General features: G+C 41.0%; 1 protein-coding gene across 2 annotated transcripts in view; it reads right to left on the bottom strand.

Annotated features, from left to right (window-relative positions):
- The window catches only part of UIMC1 (ubiquitin interaction motif containing 1), a 115918-nt gene that overhangs the window by 62314 nt on the left and 25886 nt on the right, over window positions 1–27718 (bottom strand). For both annotated transcript variants that reach the window (XM_062188645.1, XM_062188646.1), the window contains exons 4-8: window positions 16254–16378; window positions 15423–15528; window positions 14380–15110; window positions 6025–6089; window positions 3359–3435 (exon numbers count right to left, since the gene is read on the bottom strand). In XM_062188645.1, coding sequence (XP_062044629.1) covers window positions 3359–3435; window positions 6025–6089; window positions 14380–15110; window positions 15423–15528; window positions 16254–16378 — 1104 coding nt within the window. The remainder of the gene's footprint in view (window positions 1–3358; window positions 3436–6024; window positions 6090–14379; window positions 15111–15422; window positions 15529–16253; window positions 16379–27718) is intronic.

The raw sequence follows: 27718 nt of genomic DNA, 5'->3' as shown, positions 1-27718 counted from the left end.
GGAAACAGTTGGACTTAATCAGCAGGCAACTGACAGCAAGTCATGATCATAAAAGCTATCTAACCAGTTATGAAGGGCTTGCTTTTCCCTTATTAATGAGGGCTTTCAAAATCACTGTATTTGCAGGTTTGTCTTGGGAGAACCCATGATGATGTCACATGCCATCATCCTAAACAGAAGACTGACAGAGTGACTTCCCAGAAAGATAGGGTTAAGTCAGCAGTCCTATAGAGAGCAAGTGAGAAAGCTGTCTTTTCACAAGATAACAGAGCACTCTTGAGTGCTCCTGTCAAAACAGGGCACTTGGTAGTGGGTATCATTAGGCAGTAATCTAATTGTAAAACATTCCCAATGAATTAAGGAACCACTCAAATTAAAAACCAAAGTAAACTTCTAAAGTAAATAAGTATCAGGGCTGGCAATGTGGCACAGCAGGTTAAGCCACTGCCTGCAATGTCAGCATTGCATATGGGTGCCGGTTTGAGTCCTGGCTGCTGCACTTCTGATCCAGCTCCCAGCTAATGTGCCTGGGACAGCAGCGAATGACAGTCCAAGTACTCAGACTCCATACCCATGTGGGAGATCTGGATGGAGTGTCAGGCTTTGGCATGGTTCAGTCCTGGCTGTTGTGTCATTTGTCTCCCTTCCTCTCTCTATAACTCTTTCAAATAAATAAAAATTTTTAAATGTAAATAAATATCTTTATGATAGACTTCAAATGTTAAAAATATCTGTAAGACTTTCTTAGAACATATGTAAAGTAAGTTTGAGTTCCTATGGAAAACAAACTTGAAAGGAACCAAATTTAAAAATATCTAGGGGCCGGCGCTGTGGCGCAGTGGGTTAAAGCCCTGACCTGAAGCGCTGACATCCCATATGGGCGCTGGTTCTAATCCTGGCTGTTCCTCTTCCGATCCAGCTCTCTGCTGTAGCCTGGGAAAGCAGTAGAATATGGCCCCAAGTCCTTGGGCCCCTGCACCCATGTGGGAGATCCAGAAGAAGCTCCTGGCTTCAGATCGGCGCAGCTCTGGCCGCTGCAGCCATCTGGGGAGTGAACCAGCGGTTGGAAGACCTCTCTATCTCTACCTCTCTCTCTGTAACTTTTTCAAATAAATAAAATAAATCTTTAAAACAAAAAACATCTAAGTGGGGCTGGCGTTGTGGCTGCCTGTGATGCTGGCATCCCATATGGGCGCCAGTTCGAGTCCTGGCTGCTCCACTTCTGATCCAACTACTGGCTAATGTGCCTGGGAAAGCAGCGGAGGATGATCCAAGTGCTTGGGCCCCTGCACCCACATGGGAGACCCAGAATAAGCTCCTGGCTTCTGGCTTTGGCCCGGCTCAGCCCTGGTCCTTGCAGCCATTTAGGGAGTGAACCAGCACATTGGAAGATCTTTTTCTCTGTATCTACCTCTCTCTAATTCTTTCAAATAAATAAATTTCTAGTAAAAAAAAAAAAAAAGCTATAAATATCTCTTTACCCAGCAGGCTATTTGAGACCCAAGGATAAAACAAGATAAGACTTACAGTAACACCTGTTCAACATTTACTGTCCACAGAGTTTAAACACTAGTCTGAACTCCCTCATATGAATAATGCTACTGACAAATATAATGGATTCTTAATTAAAAAAAAAAAAAATCCCAAAAAAGGAAATACAAGCTAAAAACAAAATCTTTAAAAAGTAGTGGTTCCCATCACAAATTCTTTGCATTATACAATCATTCAACGTAAAAGTTCCCTTGGATAATGTAAGTGGTTATCTTAGTTCCTCTAAAATTATTTTGGGGCCGGTGCTGTGGCATATAGGGTAAGGCTGCTGCCTGCAGTGCTGGCATCCCATATGGGCGCTGTTCTAGTCCCAGCTGCTCCACTTCTGATCCAGCTCTCTGTTATAGCCTGGGAAAGCAGTGGAGGATGGCCCAAGTCCTTGGGCCCCTGCAACTGCATGGGAGACCCAGAAGAGCCTCCTGGCTCCTGCCTTCGGATCAGCACAGCTCTGGCTGTTGTGGCCCATGGGGAGTGAACTAGCAGATGAAAGACCTCTCTCTCTCTCTGCCTCTCCTTCTGTGTGTAATTCTGACTCAAGTAAATAAATCTTCAAAACAAAAATTATCTTTTATATCTAAATCCATCCATGTACAACTTTGAATGAGCATCTCTTATGCTTAAAGCAAAGTACAACTAACAAAACACAAACTAAAGCACTTAAAGTACTTTGTCTAAATTAAAAATAAGTCTTGGGTCAGGCATTTGGCATAGTAGTTATTATGCCACCCATTTGAGATACCTGCGTCCCACCATGTTCAATTCTCAGCTCTATTCCAGATACTAGTTTCCTGCTAATGCAGACCCTGGGAGACAGCAGGGTCTACATTAGCAGGACTCAAGAGGCTAGGTCGCAGCAACCCACATGGAAGGATTTATACTGCATTCCCAGCTTCCAGCTTCAGTGTGACACAGCCCCAGCTATTGCAGCATTTGGAGAATGAACCAGCAGATGGAAGATCTCTCTTCTTTCTTCCCTACCCAAAACAAATTTTTTTAAATTAAAAATAGGTCAATGACAGAATTGTGCCCAAAATTCTAGACACCACATGCAGTAAGAACTCAATGAATGGTAATATTAAAATTAATTGGAGGAGCTGGCGCTGTGGCATAGCAGGTAAAGCTGCTGCCTGCAGTGCTGGCATCCCATGTGGGTGCCGGTTCAAGTCCCAGCTGTTCCACTTCCAATCTGGCTCTCTGCTGTGGCATGGGAAAGCAGTGGAAGATGGCCCAAGTACTTGGGCCCCTGCACCTGCGTGGGACGCCTGGAGGAAGCTCCTGGCTCCTGATCGGCGCAGCTCAGGCTGTTGCAGCCAACTGGGGAGTGAACCAGCGGATAGAGGACCCCACTCTCTTTCTCTGCCTCTCCTTCTCTCTCTGTGTAACTCTTTCAGATAAATAAATAAATCTTTAAAAAAAATAATTGGAGGAAAAAAGTTCTCAGAAAAATCTTCTTAATGACAAGACAACCTGAGGACACATAAACCAGAACAAAGTCCTTCTGGGTCTGAATATATATTACAATAAGTGTTGCTCCTGATGAGGTCAGTAAACAAACAAGCAGACAGAGGAGTCACGTTAATTTCAGAACCAAATTACTACTAAGAAAAGGTTGAGAATTTGAGCCAATGTCCAATAAAAACAAATCTCTGTGTATATTTATGTATATATATGTGTGTGAGATATATACATGTGTCCATTATACACACGCCTCCCAAGAGTGAGTTTGAATAGTCAGCAAAATTAATAAGCATGAAAAAGTAGAGGGGCTAAGTATCAGAAATTCAATAAAATAACTAGCGGTGCTTACCAGGACAGACAGTGATTTCTTCTGCAGAACTCTCAGGCATAAGAACTGAGCTTCTCTTACTGGTCAAAGCAGCAATGCTGAAAAAGAACCAAACCCCCAGTGAATTCCCAGGAAAATAAATCAGAACATGGGGCCGAAAGCAATGGTGACCAATTCACAAAGCCACAGGTAACCTGATTCCTGCTGTCCAATACCACAAAAGCACAAAAAGAAAGCAAGGAATTGATAGTGAAACCTCCGGGCCAAAAATACAACTTCAGTTCCAATGAAATTACTCAATGAAAAGAAGCCCCCTTTTGGGCACCTTCACAAAGGAAGGGTGAAGGGTAAGAACACTCTGAGGATATCACAGAACATAAAATTCCACTCCAATGCAATGATGTCAGAGATGTTTTATATTCTTCATCTCAGCCTTCTGAAGGCTGAAGTTTCTGTAAACAGAGAAGTCATGGAGATTTTCCTGATAACATACTAGCTTTTCCTTCACTTTGCGGTTAAATTTCCTCTTTACCTCAAGTCATGGCTCTCTAAGCAACAAAAATAAAATACAATTCCAAACTGCCCTATAGCAAAAACTCTGCCAACCTAAGTTGAATATTTCTTCTGCGAAAAACTTAATTATGAATGGCTTCCCTCATCTAACCACTTGGTTTTCCCTGCCTGCTTATGGAGCGCAATCTCTTCCTGACATGTGAACACATTGCTGAGAGATCCAAGCCAACTGGGCTAGGCCCCTCATGCTTCAACAGAGCTTTATGATTAGTTTGATCAAGTATGCAAGACACCTAAAAACACGAATCCTAACATCAACCAAAAACCACAGAGAACAGTCACCACTGCCTCATGATAAATAACTAAATCCTGTAGAAAACCACAAGTGATTTCTCTCTCTAAATAAAACATCTCATAGCATTTGTTATAACCCAAATCAGACAGAGTTTACTCTGCATGGAACACCAAGGCTCTATTCAAAGGGTCCATCACAAAACAATTTGTTGACATTTATAAAATAGGCTAATCAATTTGAAGTCAAACCACATTGCCTGTGATTCCAACTCTCTCCTGGTGACAAAGTGTATAATCATTTATTAAAACCTACATCTGTTCTGCACAAGGCTCACCACAATAAAGCAGAAAGGCCTACAGGGAGTAGAAGGCCTACTCCAGTTAAAACCACTTCCAAAACTGTCTTAACAGCAGGATAATTAAATCAAAGCCATAATATCTTCAGCCCATGAAGAAATACCTAGTTTTATCAACCAAAAATCTGAGAACATCACCTAAATTATAGCAGATTACAACTGGGCTTCAACTTCCATGAGAGATGACAGACACTCAATACAAAATCAAGCACGTAAGAAATCCCCCAAATTCATCTTTTAGACAAAGGAGAAAAGTGATTGGAAGCCTGATCCAGTTAATAGTATAGTTTATAACCAAAACCACTACCTATTATTAGTGCAAGAAGACTTAGAAGGTGATCCCACCAATCAATAATAATGGAGGAATTAATGCAAACAATCATTTATGGGAAAGATGATATACAAAGTGGCACAGGACAGAGCTAGAATGACACAGGTTTTATGTGATCTGAATAATATGAATTCTTCCAAGAAGATGTAAGTATTAAGGGTAGACTTAAAAGATGTAAAAGGTTTGGAAATGCAAATAAAATAAGCATAAGCAGAGGGAAAAAGATAGAAAGGAAACAGGAAGAAGCAACATAAAGAAATCAGTCTAGAGCCTTCTAACTGGTACAATATAGTTAATAGAAGTGTAGGTGGCTGGCAAGTGTGTCCTAACAGGTTAAGCTGCCACTTGTAATTCTGGCATCCCATAATCAGAGTGCCCATTATAGTCCTGGCTATTCTGCTTCCAATCATTTCCTGCTAATGCACCTAGGAAGGCAGTGGATGAGGGTCTAAGTACTTGGGCCCCTGCCACCCATATAGGAAACTATGATGAGTTCCTGGCTCCTGGCTTCAATCTGCTCAGACCTGACTGTTATGGCCATCTGGAGAGTAAGCCAGCAGAAGAAAGATTTCTGTCTCTCCTTCTCTCTCTGTTGCTCTGCCTTTCAAATAGACAAACAAATCTTAAAAAGAGTAGCAGGGGGCCAGCGCTGTGCCCTAGTGGGTAAAGCTGCCGCCTGAAGTGCCGGCATCCCATATGGGTGCCAGTACGAGTCCTGGCTGCTCCAGCTCTCTGTTATGGCCTGGGAAAGCAGTAGAAGATGGCCCAAGTCCTTGGGCCCCTGCATCCATATCAGAGACCCGGAGGAAGCTCCTGGCTCTGGATTATTATAGCTCTAGCCACTGCAGTCCTCTGGGGAGTGAACCAGTGGATGGAAGAACTCTCTCTCTCTCTCTCTGCCTCTGTCTCTGTAACTCTGCTTTTTAAATAAATAAATCTTAAAAAAAAAAAAAAAAGAATAGCAAGATATGATCACTTTTCAGAAACAATACAAATGGAATTTATGCCAAGATGATTGAACTAGACAATAAAATCTCTAAGATCGGGCCCTAAAAGTCTAGGCTTCTATGAAGTGCATATTTCAGAAACTGGAGCTAATAATGGTTTCTCCTAGCTTGTGCATATGTGATTCATGTTCCTTATGCTGGCACAATCAGCAGAGAATTCAGACTCACGATAATACATAATCTCACCTCTGTGAAGCAGGTACAGAGTTTCCTTCTTCAGAAGTTTCTTCAACAAACAGCCCTTGAGAAGACTGCAAAGAAATATGTAACATTCTAAATATATAGTCATAGACTTGCTGGTTTCTTTTTAAAAAAATATTAACTATTCAATGTCATTCAAAAATTACCAACAAGAGTAAAACATTTTACGTAAGTCAGTAAGCTTTAGCTAAAAAAAAAAAAAGGGGGGGGGGAGCATACCTTGTTAAGCCAGAGAGCTGGTATTTAAATCAGAACTAAATTACCTACTTTGTAATCTTGGTTAAATCACATCTCTTTCCTCATCTTAAAATTAACAATTTGCCTCACAGAGTATTATGTGAGAATTAAACAAATAATGTGTACAATGTACTTTGTATATATGTTTTAATTGGTAAGTCAAAATAATTTTAAAAAAGCAATTATTAAGCTTTTATTTTAGAAGGGGAAAATATAAAGAACAGTTTTCAATGAAAACACCGAGCAAAAACATTGCAATCCATGAAAGAAGTCTCTCTGAGCACAAGCAAGTTGTAACATAGATATTCTAAAGGGAAGATAACAAAAATCCTTTTTACTACAAATTCTATCACAATGGTTTTGACATCTGGCTTCAGGATACCTTTTAAGAAATGTAAGCATAGGGATTACATATGGGAAAAATTATTTTCATTCATTAATTGGCAAAGTTTGTGCAAATGTCAATTCATTAAATAAATACATATACAGAAGAGAATGAAGAAAAAGCAGATACTACTGCCTTTGGCAGACTTCTGAGAAAGTGCCTTGACTGCGAGGCTTCTTTCATAGATATAAAGCTATTGGCTGAACTTTTCAGTTCCCTAACAGCAGGACAGGTTTTTGGCCTAACAGTTAGGAGCACACTTGAGATACTCATATCCCAAACTGAATCCTGAATCCACTTAAGATTCCACCTTCTGCTAATACAACCCTGGATGACAGCAATGATGGCTTAAGTAGTTGGGTTCTTGCCCTCTACATGGGAGACCCAGACTGAGTTCCAGACTTCTGGCTTCAGCCAGCTCCAGCTATTGTGGGCATTTAGGGAGTGAATCGCTGATGGACAATCCTCTGTCTCTATCTCTTTGTCTTCATATTAATATTTTTTAAATAGTAGCCTTAAAAGGTAATTTCCTATCACTCAGGTAAGTAGTCTATGAAAAACACAGGACTAGCTGAATTAAATCGTCAGGTAAAAAGAAGATAAAATTGTACAACGATCAGGCATGAGTCACTAGAAAAAATGAGAGTTGGACAAAACTATCAAAAGGACTAAAATACAAGTGCAATAAGTACTTCACCTGACTCCACTCAGTAGTGAATTTCTCATTAAAAAAAAAAACAAAAACAAAAAACACTGCTGCCACCTAGTGTCTAATGAGTGGAATTTTGCTTTCTTAGCATACTAGTTAAGCTCTGGGCTTCAGAAGGTATCAAGACATTAATCATCTCTACCTTAGGCTAACACATATCTCAAACCTTTCCAGATTGTTTAAAAATTACTGTGAACCTATTAAGTGCCAGGCCTATGCTAATCACATTATATCCTTTAATATTCCTAAGAACTTTTTGAGATAAAAACTATAAAATTACTTTAGAAATGAGGATAGGGGTAGGTGTTGTGGCCCAGGAGATTAAGCCAACACTTGGAATGCCCACATCCCAAATCAGAGTGCCAGTTCTAGTCTTGGCTATGCCATTTCTAATCCAGTTTTCTGTTAATGCACCTGAAAGGCAGCAGATGCTGGTTCAAATGCTTTGATCCCTGCTACCACATTGAACATCCAGACAGGGTTCCAAGCTCCTGGCTTCAATCTGGCCCTTTTCAGGCTGTTGTGGGCATTTGGGGAGTCAACCAACATATAGAAGATCTCTCTCTCTCTGTTATGCTACCTTTCAAATAGATGAAAATAATTAACATTTTAAAAATTAGTATTTTGATGGCCTGCATCATGGCATAGTGGATAAGCCACTGTCCGCAACACCAGCATCCCAGAGGGGCACTGGTTCATGCCCTGGCTGCTTCACTTCTGATCCATACAGCTGGGCAAAAATGGGACTGGGACCTGTCCAACTCCAAAATCCATACACTAACCACTATCATTCCCAACCATTTCAGCACAGAATATCTTCATTTCAATACCACTCTAATCTCTAAATTAACATCTAAATGGCAGTAATCTGAATACAGGGGTAGCTTCTTCCAGAATATGAAAATAAGATGGTAAAACAAGTAAATAAAATCTGATGAGACTGTCCCAAGGTAAACAGGAAAGCATGACAGGAACAAATAACTAAGGAAGCTGTGGCCTAATCAAGACATTTAAATTCTCTGAAGAAATAGTATGTTGATAAAAAAAAGAGAATTTGCATTGAATCTACAAAGGAAAAATCCAAAGACACTGAATCAAGGACTGTCTTCAACATTAGGAACAGTCATATCATCTGATCATCACAGTAGTTGTGGGGCAGTGGTAGCTTATCAGGCCTACCTGTAGACCAGTTGAATCATTCCTTAAAAATTCCATTTTCTAATTACTGCATTGACCTTACAGATACCTTCAACCTAATAAGGCAGATAGTGGATCTGAGTATTCTGGTCACCTCAAATGCCTCTAATCCACAACAATTTAGTAGCTATTTGGTGTATATATACCAATTTCAAGTTCGATTAGCCACAGTCAGTCCTTACAAACCCACAAAATCTGGTCGTTCCAGCATCTGAACTGCAACATTAAGGATCTGACTCTGAAAAGTACTCACCACATCAACAAACAACCCTCAGCACCTCCCTGCCATAACGGTAATGTGCTCTCTTGGTCTTAATTAACCCCTTCTCTATTTTGTCTCAATGATGCCAGAAACCAGTTATCCTCTGATCCTAAAGTTTTAATAATCTTCTTATAGACTAAGCTATTTGCTCCAGTGTAAATGTTTTTATGAGTTCCCATTTCTAGAATTCTCTTGATACCTCTATTAACTAAGGAGTTCCAAATATGGACAGTTCCAACAAAGCTACATTCACAGAAAATGTTTGATGAACACATAACATTCTATCCATTGTTCCTAAAAGCAAAATATCAACATGAGAGGTAAAATTATAATCATAAGACTTTCATTAATCTATAAAATTGGTTAAGTTTGTTTTTTAAACATACTATTCTATGTTGGCAAGGCTGCACTGAACCAGTCATTCTCTCATAAACTGCTAGAGGGAGGGACTATGATCTTGAATAAAGTTTCATGTACGGGGCCAGCACTGTGGCATAGTGGGTAAAGCTGCCACCTGCTGTGCCAAGATCCCATATGGGTGCTGATTCGAGTCCAAGCTGCTCCACTTCCCATCCAACTCTCTGCTATGGCCTGGGAAAGCAGTGGAAGATGGCCAAGTCCTTGGGCCCCTGAACGCGTGTGAGAAGACCTGGAGGAAGTTCCTAGGTCCTGCTTTGGATTGGCGCAGCTCCGGTAGTTGTGGTCAACTGGGGTGTGAACTAGCGGATGGAAGACCTCTCTCTCTCTTTGCCTCTCCTCTCTATGTGTAACTCTTGATTCTCAAATAAATAAATTAAATAAATAAATAAATAAATCTTCAAAAAAAGTTTCATGTACAGGATGTCTAAAATTTCCTGGTAAATGTGAGTGAAATCTATAGATAATTTTACTACCATGAGAAAATGCTTACATAATATTCAATCAAAAATAATACAATCTAAGCCATATAAAAATTGGTAAAGGAAAAAAGAGGGATACATTGGATGACAGGATTGTGGCGGCTATCAACTTTATTCTTTAAACTTTTTAGCATTTGTCAACATTTCTAAATGATTTCTAAAATTAGTGTTAATGACTATGACTTGGCTGTCTGCCTGGTTTCCTTTTACCAAGGACTGTCCCTCATTCCTCCATCCCCATTAGCAGTGGGCTCACAGACATTTGTACAATTTGACATATATCCTCTTCAAGGCCAGAGTCAACTAGGATGGTAAGGACTACTAACACCAAATGGGCCATACAACAATTTCCTTAAAATCTGAAATTGGAATTGGGAGAGTAAATCTGTAACATAATGTTTGAGACCTACAGTATTCTGCCTAACCTGAGAAACAGAGCAAAGGAAGTTAGTCTATAAGGAGAATGAAGTCAAATGTAATAAAGTGATGATACAGAAAAATTAGAGATGAGTTTCTAGATCTAGTACCATCTTCAGATCTGTTTTAGAATTTGAGATGTATGGTTTTCTTACGGCATGGTTTCTTGTTTGTTGTGGCAAGTAAGGCAAATTAATAAAACTACTTCTAATAACTGGTACACTGTTTATGAAGTTAATAGTCAGAGAATATCTAATAAGACTAGACACTAGATTTTGATCACTTTCAGGCTATTTCAAAAATACTGCTTTCAAACTTGATACAATACAGAACTTGAGTAAGTATGCTCTAGAAGTCTAGTCCCTTGAATCCTTCTTTAGGCTAATAACCTGAATTATAATAACTCACCTAGTAGAACTATTTGGAGTTAGTTTATTAGTTTAAGAAGGAGCATCTCTGAATTAGAAATAACACACAAAACAAGTTATCAGGGCCAGCACTGTGGCACAGTGGGTTAAAGCCCTGGCCTGAAGTGCCGGCATCCCATATGGGCACTGGTTCTAGTTCCGGCTACTCCTCTTCCGATCCAGCTCTCTGCTGTAGCCTGGGAAAGAAGTAGAAGATGGCCCAAGTCCTTGGGCCCCTGCACCCATGGCAGAGATCCAAAAGAAGCTCCTGGCTTCGGATTGGCACAGCTACAGCTGTTGCGGCCATCTGGGGAGTGAACCATCGGATGGAAGACCTCTCTCTCTCTGTCTCTACCTCTCTCTCTGTAACTCTGTCTTTAAAATAAATCTTTAAAAAAATAATAAAAAAATTTAAAAAAAACAAACAAGTTATCATAACAACACCTAACTCCTCTTTGGAAAAGAGTCCAGCACTTAGAACTACAAAGGAAAACACCTTCTCTTCCCACATAACAATCTTTGCAGAATGTGGATGAACAGGATTGCTAAGGAAGAATGATCTTTACAGGGATCTGCAATGAATGACTATCTGGTCCATTAGTTGAGTGTCAATAATTTCCTAAGCATAAGACATTTTACACAAATTCATTTCAATCATTAAAACTGTTGAAAGGAATAGCTATTCTCACTTTACAGATGTAAAAATTGAGATTGCAAATACAAATGTCCTTCTCAAAGACACACAATTATTAATATACAAAAATCAAACTTCAAACACCAAATCCATGCTCTCTCTACATTATGCTATGAAGCTTCTCACAGTTACCATTTCTTGAACGTTTACCAAAATACAAGAAACAATAGGATAACTGAAACAAAACTAAAAACTCCAAACAGCAAGAAAGAATAAAACAGTATAATCATAAAACAATACTTTACAATGATAAATGTATAATTATGTGATTAATTTTGTAATATTCAGAGAAAAATATAAGCTTTCCTGTAAAATACAATCAAGCTATGTCAGATAAATATTTAAGGGACAGTACTGTGGTGCAGAAGGCTAAGCCACTACCTGCAATGCCAACATCTCATCTAAGAATAGCAGTTCAAGTCCTAGGTGCTTCCTTCTAATCCTGCTCCTTGCTAATATGTGTGAGAAAACAGGAGCAGATGGTTCAAGCACTTAGGCTTCTGCCATCCCCATGGAAGGCCTGGGTGGAGTTCTAGGCTCCTGGGTTCAGGCTGGCCAAGCCCTGGCCATGGAGGCCATTTGAGGAGTGAACCAGTGGTTGGAAGACCTCTTCTCTTCCTCTCAAATTTTTAAAAAGTTTTTAGGGCCAGCATTATGGCGCAATGGGTTAAGCTACTGCTTGTGATGCTGGAATCCTATATGAGTGCCAGTTCAAGCCCCGACTGCTCCTTTTCCAATCCAGCTCCCTGCTAAGGAGCCTGGAAAAGCAGCAGATGATAGCCCAAGCACTTGGGCCCATACACCTTCATGGGAGTTCCAAGGTTCTTAGCTTCAGCCCAGCCCACACCCAGCTGTCACAGTCATTTGGGGAGTCAACCAGCAGATAGAAGATCTCCCCTCCTTCTCCTCCCTCTTTTTCTGTAACTCTGCCTTTCAAATAAATAAAATAAACCTTATTTTAAAATTTTTAAAATAGATTTAAAAAGCAACCTAGGGACAGGTGTTTGTCCTAGTGGTTAAGCTACTGGTTGGGACACCTACATTCCATAGACAGCATGCCTGGTTTCAAGTAATACCTCTGGTCCAAATTCCAGCTTCTTGCTAATGCACACCCTGGAAGGTAGCAAGTGTTGGGGCTCTGCCACCCAAGGGAGACCTATATTGAGTTCCTGGCTCCTGGCTTCTGGCTTCTGATCCAAGTCCACTACAAGCATTTGGGGAGTGAACCAGTAAAAGCAACCTAAATGTCCCCAGATGGAGAATGGTTTCAGTAAATTATAGAAAACAACAAGCATAATCAGAAATACACCACTGGGGGTGGGGTTAGTATACTGAGAAACTATCTGTTCTTCATTTCATAGGCAAAGGACTATTTTCTCCCAATGTATAAAGGGCACCTATAAATCGTGAAAAAAAAGAGAGAGAGAATTTGAAGAAGGAAAATGACAAAAAGCCCTCAACAGACAGAAAAGAAATAAAAATGGGTCTCATGTGTACAGAAAAGTTTAACCTCACAAATAATAAGATAAATAAAAATTCATACTACAATGAAATACCATTATTCAGCTCAAGACTGGTAAAGGTCAAGATGTCTAATACTGTATTGGTGTGGATGTGAAAAAACTACTATTCATACATTGCTTGGTAGGAGATTAACATACAACCTCTCTGGAGGGCAATTTAGCGATAGCTAACAAAACTGTAAATGCACGTATCCCTTGATCCACCAATCATATCTAAAGGAAACTATCCTACAATATCTCCCATGTGGATGAGATATCCTCAGTCAAAGAGTAATCACAAAGTACTATTTTTAATAGTAGAATATCATAAACAACCTAAAGTCTAACAATAGAGTATTAGATAAAATAAACTATGACCCATCCATGCATGATACAGTCATGTTCAAAATAAATTCTTTATATACTGTTATGGAATGGTCTCATAGACACATTAAATGAAAAAAGCAAGGTGCAAAATGATGACAGTATGTTATCATAAGTACAAGCATTGCTTGCACTACATAAAATATCTTTAACGGATACACTAGAAATCAGCAACACAGACTGAAACCAAAGAGCAGAACTGATTAGCTGGGGGAACTTTCTAAAAAATTTTATTTATTTATTTGAAAGACAGAGTTACAGAGAAAGGGGAAAGGAAGGACAGATCTTCCATCCGCTAGTTCACTCCCCAGATGGCTGCAAATGCCAGCGCTGGGCCGGGCTGAAGCCAGAAGCAAGGTACTTTCCATGTCTCTCATGTGGGTGGTAGGGCCCCAAGTACTTGGGTTATCCTCTGCTGCTTTCCCAGGCACAGAAAACTGGATCAGAAGTAAACCAGCCAGCCATACAAACTGGTGCTCATATGGGATGCTGTGGCTTAAACTGCTTAACCTGCTGAGCAACACTGCTGGCCCTGCTGCTACAGGAATTTTGAGCCATGTGAATTTATTATCTACTCAATTTTATTTATTTGAAAGACAGAGTTACAGAGAGAGAAAGGTAGTTCTATCTGCTGGTTCACTCCCCAAATGGCCAGAAAGGTCAAGGCTTGGCCAGGAGGAAGACAGAGTCCTGGAGTTCCAACTCCAGCTGGGTCTCCCACATGGGTAGCAGGGGTCCAAGTACTTAAGCCATCATTTATTGCTTTCCCAGGCACATCAGCAGGGAGCTGAACTGGCAGTGGAGCAGCCAGGACTCAAATCAGTACTCATATGGGATGCTGGCATTGCAGGACGCTTAATCTGCTGAGCCCAAAAATAAAAATTTTTAAAAATAAAATATAAATTGTGGTATTTGATGTTTCAAGTATATTTAATAAACAGAAAATGATCTAGGATAAACTATAAAGTACAGAAAAGGATCAAAGTTTACACAGTAGAGTCTTCATTTTGTACAAAAATTAAAAACAAAAAATATATATGCATAGAAATAATGATGACTGTTTCCTAGTGCTGGAATTACAGGTAATTTTTTCTTCCTTGTATTCTTCTGTACTCTCCTGATTTTCTACAGTGAGCACATATTTAGTAATCAGTGGTGGGGAGACCACAAAAATAATAAATAGCTAAAATAATCCTTGTTTAACCTGTGAATAAATCACCCTTAATTACAGTATCACTGACCCTTACCTGACCATGACTGGTTGTTGGTTCTTCCTCCAACAAAAGTTTCTCTTTCAAGCTTTTAATTGGGCATTCTTGTAAATCCTTGGTTTTTGAGTGCCAGACAGATGCCCTAGATTCCTGCCTTTCCTCTTTGTCTTCTCCCGTATCTTCTGAGATGCCTTCATTTTTTTCACTAGTCTGATCTCCTTGGCCACATTCATTCTGGATCAGAGAAGGAGGTCTAGGTAACACTGGTTCCCCAAACTCTTTCTTTTTTAAGAGCTGCCTCTGAGCCAGTTTCAGGCTTTTTTGATAAACTTCCAACTGGCAGAGAATGACCTTGGTGTATTGGTTTGGGTCTACTCCAGCAGGGCAGAATGGAATACCCCAGAAGTAGTTCACACTGCCCCCAATGTCCTGAAGACCTTTGGCATCTGGGGTAGGCAGACAGTGCCTAGATTTGTCCCCCCTGCCCTGGGAAGCTTTGAGAAAAGCACGACCCCTCCCAGTACTTTCCTGTGGTTTCCCACACACTGTGTGAGAAGCCAAGTGGCCAGTACATCTGTCAAAACATTTAACGTTCTCATTCTCAAACACTGGCTGGCTTGACTGGTCCCAACTTCCTGAGTTGCCAGAGACCGGCTCCTCTTCAGTGTTTTCAGTGTGGTCCCAAGGCTCCTCTCTTTCCTCAGACTCGTTTCCCTGACTTTTATGGGAGCCTTTAAACAGTGATGGAGGTACCAGCTGCCATATGCCTGTAGGTATTTGAGAAAAAGTAGGGCTAAGGACAAACTTTTTTATTAAGAGGGCTTGGTAAGCTATCACTTACCAAGAATTACATAATGTGAATAAGAAGGGTTCTTCTTTGGGTTTAATAAAATGTTGGTTTTTCCTTGGAGATAAGGTAAACTGGATATTAGTGAGATGTCAACTACTTTCTAATTGAACCTCTTTAACATCACCAAAGGGACTTTGGGCATTTGTATGTATCTACTTTCAGCATGACATTCCTGTGGTAAGCTTATACTTCACGAGTGGAAGGAAGGAGTCAGAACAGGGAGACATGCCTTCAGTGGTCCCAGAGTCTGTGGTTTTCTCTTGGTGGGACTGTGAAGACGGTCCAGTGGCCAGAGGTCGAGATCTGGTAGCAGAAGCATCAGAAGGTCGGCAGCTCTGAAACAAGTGATTCCACACCAGACCAGGTTTATTATTAAAACAGCTATACATGAAGGGTCACAGGAAGGACAAAAAGGGAAGGCCACTGTCCCTAGGAGTTTCTCCTCTCCGAAAGTAGATGGCTCAGTTTAAATGAATTCTACAACAGGTATCGAACGCCTACATGCGAAGAGATGTACTATATCACTATACTAAATCATTGTTAAATAAAGAGATGCAAATGGCATGAGGGATAGCTCAAGACCTGCCATTGTCAAGTATTTTTCACATTTCAAATCATTTCAAGTGCATATTTAAGTCACACTTTAACATTATTTGATTACTCTTAAAACTACCAATTCTTTCTCTCCATTACCCACCACTTTCATACCCCTTGCTTTTCCCACAATCAGGGGAGATAAATGCCTTATCTTGTTCCCTTTTTTGGGTTCTTGGTATTCTGTAACCTTTTCAGAAGCTGCAAACTTACTACGGTTCTTTTAAGCCACGGACTGAAAATCTGTGGGATAGAAGAAAACTCTTTCACATAGGATTAGCAAAACACATCAAACCGAGCTAACCAACAATTCAACACAGACTTTAAAAATTATTGGAGGAAATATCTGTTAGTTGAAAACCATATAAGCTACTATAGGTAGTTCCTAGTGTAACTAGAACACTATGGAAGTCAAAGAACACTGCTGATCAATCCCCAACAAACTTTTTCAACATAGCATATTTACATTCAGGCTTTCAGCAATGGCTTTCCTCAAAAGCTCCTCTTCTTCCTCCTCCTGGTTGTTCACCTCCCTAGCTTCCTGTTCACTCATTTTGAGAGCCAGAGCAAACTGTTCTTCTTCTGTCATCTCTGCAAGAATTTAGGGAAAGGGGAGGAAGGAATACCACAAATATTGAGTAAACATGGAGGCAAAAACAGAATTATTAAACTTTTCAATACTACATATAGATCATTCAGTACAATTTTATAACTTTACATGTGAGCTAAGTCCCAAAAAGTAAGATATTGGCCAAGATCATTAGCAGTAGTTACAACAAGAATTCTGGATCAACTAGATTTCAAGTCCCACAAAAGCAGAGTTTTTGTCTGTATTGTATCTCTAGCATATAAAAGAGTATCTGCCCATGATAGATATTCAATACATACTTGATGAATAAATAAATTTGATTCCTACTCTGAAGCTTTCTGCTAATGTTTACACTTGACATTTAACCAGAATGATTTTATTCTTCAGAATTCTGATTTTCCTAGTGAAAAATATCCTTACTGACCAGAATGTGCCCTCCAAACACCATTTTCCATTAAAAGCACCTGGAATACACTGAAAAAATGGCTGATTCCAAGTCTGGAGTATGAAATATACAAGATGAACTAGAATACTTGTCATATCTGTGAGCAAGTAACTTATCAAACATTAAGAATTGTATCAGAAGAACTCAGGAGTCAACTAAAAAAGATTTTCCCTGGTCAAAATGGAGCTGTAGGGCCAGCATCCCATATAGGCACCAGTTTAAGTCCCAGCTGCTCCTCTCCTGATCCAATTCTGTTATAGCTGGGGAAAGCAGTAGAAGATGGCTCAAGGCCTTGGGCTCCTGTACCTACAAGGGAGACCCAGAAGAAGCTCCTGGCTCCTGGCTTCAGATTGGCCCAGGTCTGTCCATTGTGGCCGTTTGGGGAGTGAATCAGCAGATGGAATATTTCTCTCTCTCTCTCTCTCTCTCTCTCTCTCTCTCTCTCTCCCTCTCCCTCCCTCCCTCTCTCTCTGCCTCTAACTCGCTGCCTTTCAAATAAATAAATAAATCTTTTATAAAAAAATGGAACTGTAGTATCAACAAACATAATGACTATAATGGATTACCACACACCAAATATGTCCCCAGTGCCCCATTCAATGCCTTGCACATAAATGGGAACACGACACATGTTGAATGAATTTTAAAATTGAGCTGTTTGCCTTTGTGATAGGAACTGATTTCAGACAATTCCCTGAGTCTATACAATCTAATTAAGAGTTGAGTTCCACTCAAGGAGTCTTTGATTTCACTCTTTCTATCAGAGGTCAGCACTGTAGGATGCTCAATGGATCTTGCCTTCCAAAAACTAATTTTTGTACACTTGGGGAAGCTATCACACCCACAGAGAACGCATAAATCAAGTTGTCAAATTTACTGGTATGAAATCATTCACGGTATTCCTTTATTATTCTTTTCATGACTGTAGTATCTTTAATGCTGTCCCCTCAATTCTTTATACTTTATTTTTTTCTTATCCTTTTACTGAGAGGTTTATGGCACTTTATCTTTTCATAGTACCAGTTTTTAAATTTTGTTTCTATTGTATGCTTATCTTTCATTGATTTCTGTTCCTCATACTTCTTCCTACATATGTTGGGTTAATTTTACTTTTCATAGTCTAGCTTCTTAAGGTGGGAAGCTTGAATCATTGATTTTAAATGTTTTTTTCTTTTCTCATGTGATTATATAAAGCTGTACATTTCCCTATAAATGCTTCTTTAGTTGCATCCCACAAAGTTTGACAGATTATGTTTTTATTTTTTTTTTAAAGATTTATGTATTTATCTGAGAGGCAGAATTACAGACATAGGGAGGGAGAGATAGACAGGTCTTCCATCTGCTGGTTCACTCCCCAAATGGCAGCAATGGTCAGAGCTGGGCAGAGCCAAAGATAGGAGCTGGGTGCTGGGGCCCAAGCAATTGGGTCATCTCCCACTGCTTTCCCAGGCCATTAGCTTGGAACTGGATTGGAAGTGGAGCATCCAGGACTCAAACCGATGCCCATACGGGATTCTGGCATTGCAGGAGCATGCTTAACCTACTATGCCACTGCACCAGCCCCTATATTTTTGTTTTCATTAAGGTCATTTCAAATTCAGTTGGATACAAGTCTTTAAATTTTTTATTTATTTGAGAGGCTGAGACAGAGTGACAGAGCTCCTATCCACTGATTCACTACTCAAACGCTGGCAACAGCTAAGGCTAGTGCAGGCCAAGGCCAGGACCTATGGCCCTGGGAACTCAATCTAGGTGTCCTCTCTAGGTGGCAGACATCCAACTACTTGAGTTATCATCTGCTGTGGCTCAGAGTGCAAAACTAGCAGATAGCTGGAATCAGAAGGAAAACCAGGACTTGAACTCATAAACGCAAATATGGGATGTGGACATTCAACTGGCATCTTAACTGCTACACCAAACTCTCACCCAAGGATGCATGTTTAATGCTTGGGTTTAATTTTAGGGATTGCTTACCCTAATTTATTTTGTGCTACTTTGACTCAGTCTTTTTCTTTTTTAAAATATTCAACATTTACATTTACATTTAGTCTAGCTTTCTTTTAGCACCTAGTGAGCCAATGACCCCCTAGCCTCAGGGTGTTCAAATGCTTTTAGCCCTTGGATCCCTCCTCCCCATCCTCTTTGCCTAGTTCATTTCTATTCATCCTGTAGAACTCAGCTGGAATGTTATTTCCAAACTACAGCTTTCCTTAACCCTCCAGATAGCCACTGCCTGCAGTGCCTGGATACCGGTTCAAGTCCCAGCTGTTCCACTTCTGATCCAGCTCTCTGCTATGGCATGGGAAAGCAGTGGAATATGGCCCAAGTGCTTGGGCTCCTGCACCCACATAGAAGACCTGGAGGAAGCTCCTGGCTCCTGGCTTTGGATGGCCCTAGCTCGCCTTTGTAGTCATTTGGGGAGTGAACCAGTGGATGGAAGACATCTCTCTCTCTCTCTCTCCCCTGCTCTTCTGTGTAATCTTTCAAATAAATAATAAATAAATCTTTAAAAAAAATTAAGTGATCACTCAATATCAATGTGCTGGTATAATACAGTTCCATTAACTGTAACATATGTCTACTCTTTTGCCAAATGTTGACAGTGGGGGAGCTTAAGCATGTGTGGAGGCAATGATGTAAGCAGGCATATAGGACAAAACGGATTAATTTGTGAGCTGGAAGACCATACCTTCACCACGTCCCCTGTGTGACCTCAACCCCCCAATCTGACCACACCTGTATGCCCACTTACCAAGCAGGCTACATGACTACTCCCCTTTGGAAGTGGATAAAAGACCTGGAAGATGTGGGCCTGGCCATTATTCTCCCTCCCCGCCCTGGATGCCCTTGCTGCCCTGAGCCTTCAGGGCCGCCCACATGCTCTCTTTGCCTTCGCTTCGCAGCTAGTGCTAAGCTGTCTGTGGCTGCTCATAACCAAACGCTCACTGCACACACCTCTTGGCCTGCTCTCTGCTCAGTATTAACCCCAACTTAATTTCCAGACTTTTCCTTCTCCCTTAAAGCCCTCACTCCCCTATGCATTTCTCTTACTAAATAAAAAGCTTAAAAACTTACCATGCTGCCTGGTTTGTTTGAGCCAGTATTCAGAATTCTTCTCTGAACACGTGGCAAGAACCAACACAGCTTACTAATATGGAAATATTAATAGGCAAATTGGTATCAGCAAGTGGTATGTGGGAATACTATATTATTTATAAAATTTTGCTGTGAACCTAAAACTTCTCTTAAAAAGTCTCTCTTCTTTTAGATTTTAAGTTAGCAGGGTAGTTGCTCAATAAATGCTACTTGTGTGTGTCATAAAAAGACTGTTACAGATTCAACTCAACCTCATTCAAAATCCCAGCATGCTTTCTTATAAAACTGAAAATTGGTTTTAAAATTCTCATGGAAAATTCTGAAACATGAATGAAATACAAAGGATCTACAGCAACCAATCAAAATAATCAAAAACAAAGGTAGAGGGACCCACATTGTGGTGTAGTAAGCTAAGACACAACATATGCATTCCATACATCTACTTCCAATCCCCGCTCTCTGCTAATACACATGGGAAAGTAGTCGGAGATGGCTCAAGTACTTGGGCCCCTGCCCACCTGTGTAGGAGACCCAGATGGAGCTCCAGCCTCCTAGCTTCAGCCTGGACCAGCGTCAGCTGTTATAGCCACTTGGGGAGTAAACTAGCAGATGGAAAACCTCTCTCTCTCTATCACTCTGCTTTTCAATAAATAAATCTTTAAATAAACAAACAAAAAAAGGTAGAGAAATTATTTGCCTGACATCAAAACTTGCTTGATTACTATAGTAATCAAGACTGCACAGTAGTGACCTAAGTATCAACAAACAGATCACTGAAACAGAACAGAGTCAGGAACATTCATACAAATAATTTTCTACCCAGGTTTCAGGGAAATATCAAAATAGAGAAAAGTCTTTTTAATAAACATCCTAGAACAACTGGATTCCTGTATGGAAAAATAAACCTTGACCACTACCTCAAACCACACTTAAAAATTAATTTGGGTATACACCTAAACATAAGAAATGAAGCAAAGTATCTTCCAAAAAAAGAATATCTACCTAGGGATAGGCAAAAAGATTTCTTAGACAAAAATAAAAAAAAAAAAAACAGAATTTTAAAACTTCCATTGTCAACAAAGGACACTACTAAGAAAACAAATAAGCAAACTACAGACTGGGAGAAACTATTTGCAAAACTACCATAAGCAACTCATAATTTAATAATAAAGATAATCACATCTTTAAAAAAAAAAGTTGGCTAAAGATCTGAATAGCTGCCTAAAGAAGCAAAGTATGCAAACAGCCAATAAGAACATGTAAAGAGTGCTCATTAGCCATCAAAGAAATACAAATTAAAACCAGAATGAGGGATGAGTTTTTAGCCAGTGGTTAAGATGCTTGCATCATTGGGGCCAGCACTGTGGCATAGCTGCATAGAGAACTGCATCTCAACAATGAACTTCTGCTACACACAACAAGGACAATTTCACAATCGTTATGCTGGGCAGCCTGGCATGCCATGCTAGAAATAAGGAAGGAATCTATGAGTGGGAGTACCTCAGAACACAAATCAATAGTCCAGAGAGCCCACAGTAGGAAATGGACTAGCATGGTGTGTTGGAATCCAAGTGAGATGAGGAGGGTATCCAAACAGGTAAAGAGGCCAGCACTGTAGCGCAGAGGGTTAATGCCTTGGCTTGAAGCGCAGGCACCCCATGTGGGTGCTGGTTAGAGACCCAGCTGCTACACTTCAGATCCAGCTCTCTGCCTGGAAGCAGTAGAAGATGGCCCAGGTCCTTGGGCCCCTGCACCCATGTCAGAGACCCAGAAGAAGCTCCTGGCTCCTGGCTTCAGATCGGTGCAGCTCTGGCCATTGTGGTCAATTGGGGAGTGAACCAGCAGATGGAAGACTTCTCTCTCTCTCTCTCTCTCTCTCTCTCCCACGGCGGCCATTGGAGGGTGAACCAACGGTAAAGGAAGACCTTTCTCTCTCTCTCTCTCTCTCTCTCTCTCTCTCTCACTGCCCACTCTGCCTGTCAAAAATTTAAAAAAAAAAAAAAAAGGTGATACTGGATTTGGGAGATCAGCAGCATAAAAAGAGTCTAATTAAATAAGAATAAATTAAGAGTGCGGAAGGCATTTGGCATAAAATGGTGCTTGGGATGCCTGCATCTCAAAAGCAGAGCCCCTGGGACTGAGTCCCTCTCCACTCCTAATCCAGCTTCCTGCTAAGGTACAATCTGGGAGAGCAGCAAATAATGGCTCAAGTACTTGGGACTCTGTCACCCATATGGGAGACTTGGATGGAGTTCCAGGCACTTGGCTTTAGCCTGGCCCAGCACTGACAATTGCAGGCTTTTGGGTCACATGGAAGACTTCTGTCTGTTTCTCTGTTATACTGGTTATCAAATTAAATGAAATGAAAACCAATATTTTTTTTTAATTCTTAAGAATAGTAGAAGCCAGGTTACTTTTATCACTGGAGAAAAGAATTAACATACATATAAAGAATCACTGGTATTAGATTAAAATTACAGGAATCAATATTTATTAATTATTCCCCATATGTGTAGTTACAGAGGGCCTGGGACTAACAGTATCAATAGTGCTGAACATACCTATAAACAAATCTTGGCTTTTAAATATCATTTTTCTTTTTTTTCTTTTTTTTCTTTTTTTTCTTTTTGACAGGCAGAGTGGACAGTGAGAGAGAGAGACAGAGAGAAAGGTCTTCCTTTTGCCGTTGGTTCACCCTCCAATGGCTGCCGCGGTAGGTGCGCTGCGGCCAGCGCACCGCGCTGATCCAATGGCAGGAGCCAGGTGCTTATCCTGGTCTCCCATGGGGTGCAGGGCCCAAGGACTTGGGCCATCCTCCACTGCACTCCCTGGCCACAGCAGAGAGCTGGCCTGGAAGAGGGGCAACCGGGACAGGATCGGTGCCCCAATCGGGACTAGAACCCGGTGTGCCGGCGCCACAAGGCGGAGGATTAGCCTATTGAGCCGCGGCGCCAGCCTAAATATCATTTTTCAAAGGAACTAGGACTCCTTAGAGAAACGGTTGATTCCAAGTATGGGGAAGGGAAAGCTCAAAATGAATCTAGAACATCTAACTATGCCAGAATGCAAGTCAGTGTTTCATAAAGGTGGGGATGAATCAATAGGAGACATTGGGCCTCCACTGGCCAAACTGGAAACAGTTTAGCATTGTATTAGTTGGACCCTCCAAAAATGCAGACATTGAGTGAGAAAGTATAACAAATGTTTATTGGAAGTAGAGGTTTGGAGGACTGTAAAAGATAAAAGAGGGGGACAGCACTGTGGCATAGGTTAAGCCACTGCCTGCAACACCAGCATCCCATATGGGTACCAGTTCAAGTCCTGGCAGTTCCACTTCCGATCCAGCTCTCTGCTATGGCCTGGAAAAGTAGTTGAAGAGTCCTTGGGCCCCTGCACCCATGTGGGAGACCCAGAAGAAGCTCCTGGCTCATGGCGTCAGATCAGTCCAGCTCCAGCTGTTGCAGCCATTTGGGGGAGTGAACCAGTGGATGGAAGAACTCTCTGTCTCTCCCTCTCTTTGTTACTCTGCCTCTCAAATGAAAAAATAAATCTTTAAAAAAAAATTTTTTAAAGGGTGATTATAACCAATTATAATCCACTGACTAAAAGAAAACTATGAGTCTACACAAGTGTAAACAAATTAATTAAAAATCTGATGACAGGGGTCAGTGCCGTGGTATAGTGGGTAAAGCTGCCAGTATTACATACGGACACCAGTTTGAGTCCCAGCTGCTCCACTTTCAATCCAACTCCCTGTTAATGGCCTTGGAAAGCAAAAGACAGTGGCCCCAGTGTTTCAGTTCCTGCACCCACGTGGGAGACCCGGAAGAAGCTCCTGGCTCCTGGCTTTGAATTGGCCCAGCTCTGGGCATTGTAGTCATCTGGGGAGTGAACCAGCAGATGGGAAATCTTGCTAGCTCGCTCGCTCTCTCGCTCTCTCTGTAACTCTACCTTTCAAATAAATAAATAAATCTTTGTTAAAAAAAACAATCTAATGACAAATGGTTTACACAGTTTCAGAGTATCTTCTTACAAAGTACCAATTACAAAAAAAACGGAGCTTTGCAGTAGAAAAGGCCTACAGAAAGCACCTTTATGATGCTAATCACAGTGAACATCACCTAAGACAATTGAAATCATGCACCATGATAGAAAATAATAAAAAAGACACCAGCATCAGTTTTTGAAATTCCTGCCAAAGATCATGTTCCAAATTAGATAATAAAATAACAAAGCAATTAAGGAGCATCTTATAAGATAACCAGCCTTGGGGCTGGTGCCTGTGGCGCTGGCACTGCACATGGGCGCTGGTTCAAGTCCCTGATGCTCCTTTTCCAATCCAGCTCCCTGCTTTTGGCCTGGAAGCAGTAGAAGATGGCTCAAGTGCTTAGGCCCCTGCACCTATGTGGGTGACCCTAAGAAGCTCCTGGCTCCTGGCTCCGGATCAGCTCAGCTCTGGCTGTTGCTGTCATTTGGGGAGTGAACCAACGGATGGAAGAACTTTCTCTCTGTATATCTCTCTATATACAACTCTACCTTTCAAATAAATAATTAAAAAAAAAAAAAAGATAACCAGCCTATAGTCTTCAAAAGTCAAGGTCATAAAGGTCCAGGAATAACTAAGGAACTGTTCAAAATGAAGGAGACTAAAGAGAAATAAAACATGATTTATTTTTTTAAGCTTAACTTATTTATTTGAAAGGTAGTTATATAGAGAGAGGGAGAGACAGAGAGATACCTTCTATCCACTGATTCACTCCAACAAATTGCCAAAATGACCAAGGCTGGGCCAGGCCAAAACTATGAGCCAGGAGCTTCATTAGGGTCTCCATGGGAGTGCAGGGGCCCAAGTATTTGGGCCATTTTCCGCTACTTTCCCAGGCACATTAGCAGAGAGCTGGATCAGAAATGGAGCAGCAGGGACTTCAACACATATCCAAAGGGGATGACAGCATCACTGGTGGAGGCTTAAATTGCTACACCATGATACCAGCCCCAACATGACTGCTATAAAAGTCAACTGGTTTAGGAAAAAAAAAAAAAAAAAAAAAAGACAGGGCCAGCACTGTGGCGCAGCAGGTCAAAGCCCTGGCCTGAAGCGCCGGCATCCCATATGGGCACAGGTTCTAGTCCCGGCTGCTCCTCTTCCAGTCCAGCTCTCTGCTATGGCCTGGGAAAGCGATGGAAGACGGCCCAGGTCCTTGGGCCCTGCATCCACGTGGGAGACCTGGAGGAAGCTCCTGGCTCCAGATCAGCGCAGCTCCGGCCATTGCGGTCATCTGGAGAGTGAACCAGTGGATGGAGCACCTCTCTCTCTATCTCTACCTCTCTCTGTAACTCTTTCAAATAAATAAAAGAAATCTTAAAAAAAAAAAAAAAAAGACAACTGGTAAAAGTTAAACTGAGTAAGCCTTTATTATAATTAAGTAGGAAAACATCCTCCTTTACAGAACATACACACTGATCTTACATAGAGGGGGAAGAAAGACAATTATATGCAAAGAAATCAAACACAAAAAATTATTATATATGAAGCCTCACAACAGGTCATCTAATTAGTGATGCAAGGGTTGCTCTATGGGATGACCTGCTGTGAGGGCCAGTCCCAGCAGGTCCAACAAAGAGATAATCAGAAATCCAGAAAAAGAAAATGGAAAAATGACAGAAAATGAAAAGGAAGAAATTACAATGAAATAGTACCACAAAGTGTAAGAACTGAAGAGGGAAAAACATTTGACCTAGCAATAACACACCCACATCAAACATAAGACTGTTTCTGTTCTTTTTTCCTTTTTTCTTCATACTATTCAGTGAACCCACTACTTAGTGTAGGGTTAATCTCATAAAATTAACTGAAAACTGACCTTTGTAAAAAGTAAGAATGGGAAAGGGAGAGGGAGAGGGAAGAGGTAGATGAGTGGGAGCATGGGTGGGAGGGAGGTAAGAGGGGAAGAATCACCATGCTCCCAAACTTGTATACATTAATGCATGAAGTTTGTATCCCTTAAATAAAAATTTTAAAAACTTAAAAAAAAAAAAAAAGGAGTGTCTGGGTTTAATACTTGGCTCCTCTCCTGACTCCAGCTTCCTGCTAATGTAGACCCTGGGAGGCAGCAGTAATGGCTCAAGTGACTGCACTCCTGCCACCATGAGAAACCTGGATTGAGTTCTCAGATCCAGCCTTCAGTCCCAGCTGCGGGGCCACTACAAGTATGTGTGGAGTTAACCAGCAGATAGGAATATCTTGCTTGTATGTACTCTATCTCTCTCTCCTCTGTGTGTGTGTGTGTGTGTGTCTGCCTCTTGAATAAATAGAATTTATTCATTAAATTAAGAACTGAAATAAGTAAGTACCTAGGTTAAGAGATTCACTAAATGCCCAATGGAATAAATGACAAAAGATACATATCATAGAATATCATTATGAACATTCAACACTCTGAAACTCTGAGAATAAACAAACTATTAACCTCCAGCTAACAAAAGATAATTTTTAAAAAATTTCTCAACAGCAACATTGGAAACAAGGAAACAACAGAGCATTACTTTCAGACTCTGAAGAAAATCCTGGAGATTCGGCCGGCGCCGCGGCTCACTAGGCTAATCCTCCGCCTTGCGGCGCCGGCACACCGGGTTCTAGTCCCGGTCAGGGCACCGATCCTGTCCCGGTTGCCCCTCTTCCAGGCCAGCTCTCTGCTGTGGCCAGGGAGTGCAGTGGAGGATGGCCCAAGTCCTTGGGCCCTGCACCCCATGGGAGACCAGGAGAAGCACCTGGCTCCTGCCATCGGATCAGCGCAGTGCACCGGCCGCAGCGCGCTACCGCGGCGGCCATTGGAGGGTGAACCAACGGCAAAAGGAAGTCCTTTCTCTCTGTCTCTCTCTCACTGTCCACTCTGCCTGTCAAAAAAAAAAAAAAAAAAAAAAAAGAAAATCCTGGAGATTCAAAATATAATTTTTATTCAAGTAAATGACTTATCAAATGTGAAGATAAAAGACACCTTCATTCATGTAAGGACTCAAAAATTACCTCCCCATTATCCTTACTCAGGATGCAACTAAAGGATGCAGTCCACTAAAATAGAATCATAAACCTGGAATGTATGATACGGATAAGGGAAACAAAATCTTCAGGAAGACAGGTTAAGGTAAAGGCCAGGATTCAATTAGTAGAACCAATGGTGCATTAATAAACAACATTCTCAATGCTCTAAGTTGAGAATCATGAAACAAGTTTACTGCTGCTTTAGACTCAAACAATAAACAATCACTTTCAGTTTTCAAGCATAAGAGATTAAGCAGTTCCAATTGGAACAGAAAGACTCAAGAGTCCACAATGGGAACTTGAATTGTGGCATATCATATAAAGCTGCCATCTGTTAGAAGGGCACACAAGAGAGATCAATTTTAATTTATCTATTTTATTTGAAAGGCAGAATTTCAGAGAGGCAGAAGCAGAGATACAGAGGTCTTCCATCCACTGGTTCACTGCCCAAATGGCCTCAATGGCCGTAGCTGAACCAATCCAAAGCCAGGAGACAGGAGCTTCTTCTGGGTCTCCTACGCGAGTGCAGGGGCCCAAGCACCTGGGCTGTCTTCTGCTGCTTTCCTAGGCTCGTTAGCAAGGAGCTGGACAGAAAGAGGAGCAGCTGAGACTTGAATCCGTGCCCATATGGGATGCCAGCACTGCAGGTGGCACTGCAGGCTAGGGGTTTCTGCTATACCACAGCTACAGCCCCTGATACCATCTTTTAAGAAAGAATGTCATAGGATAAGGTCAGCCCAGATTTTTATTTGTTCTTAT

The sequence above is a fragment of the Lepus europaeus genome, chromosome 4 (assembly GCF_033115175.1).
Source record: "Lepus europaeus isolate LE1 chromosome 4, mLepTim1.pri, whole genome shotgun sequence".
In the NCBI taxonomy this organism is placed as follows: Eukaryota; Metazoa; Chordata; class Mammalia; order Lagomorpha; family Leporidae; genus Lepus; species Lepus europaeus.
Note: the sequence above shows the minus strand (reverse complement) of the source record. Positions and strands in the feature narration are given on the sequence as shown.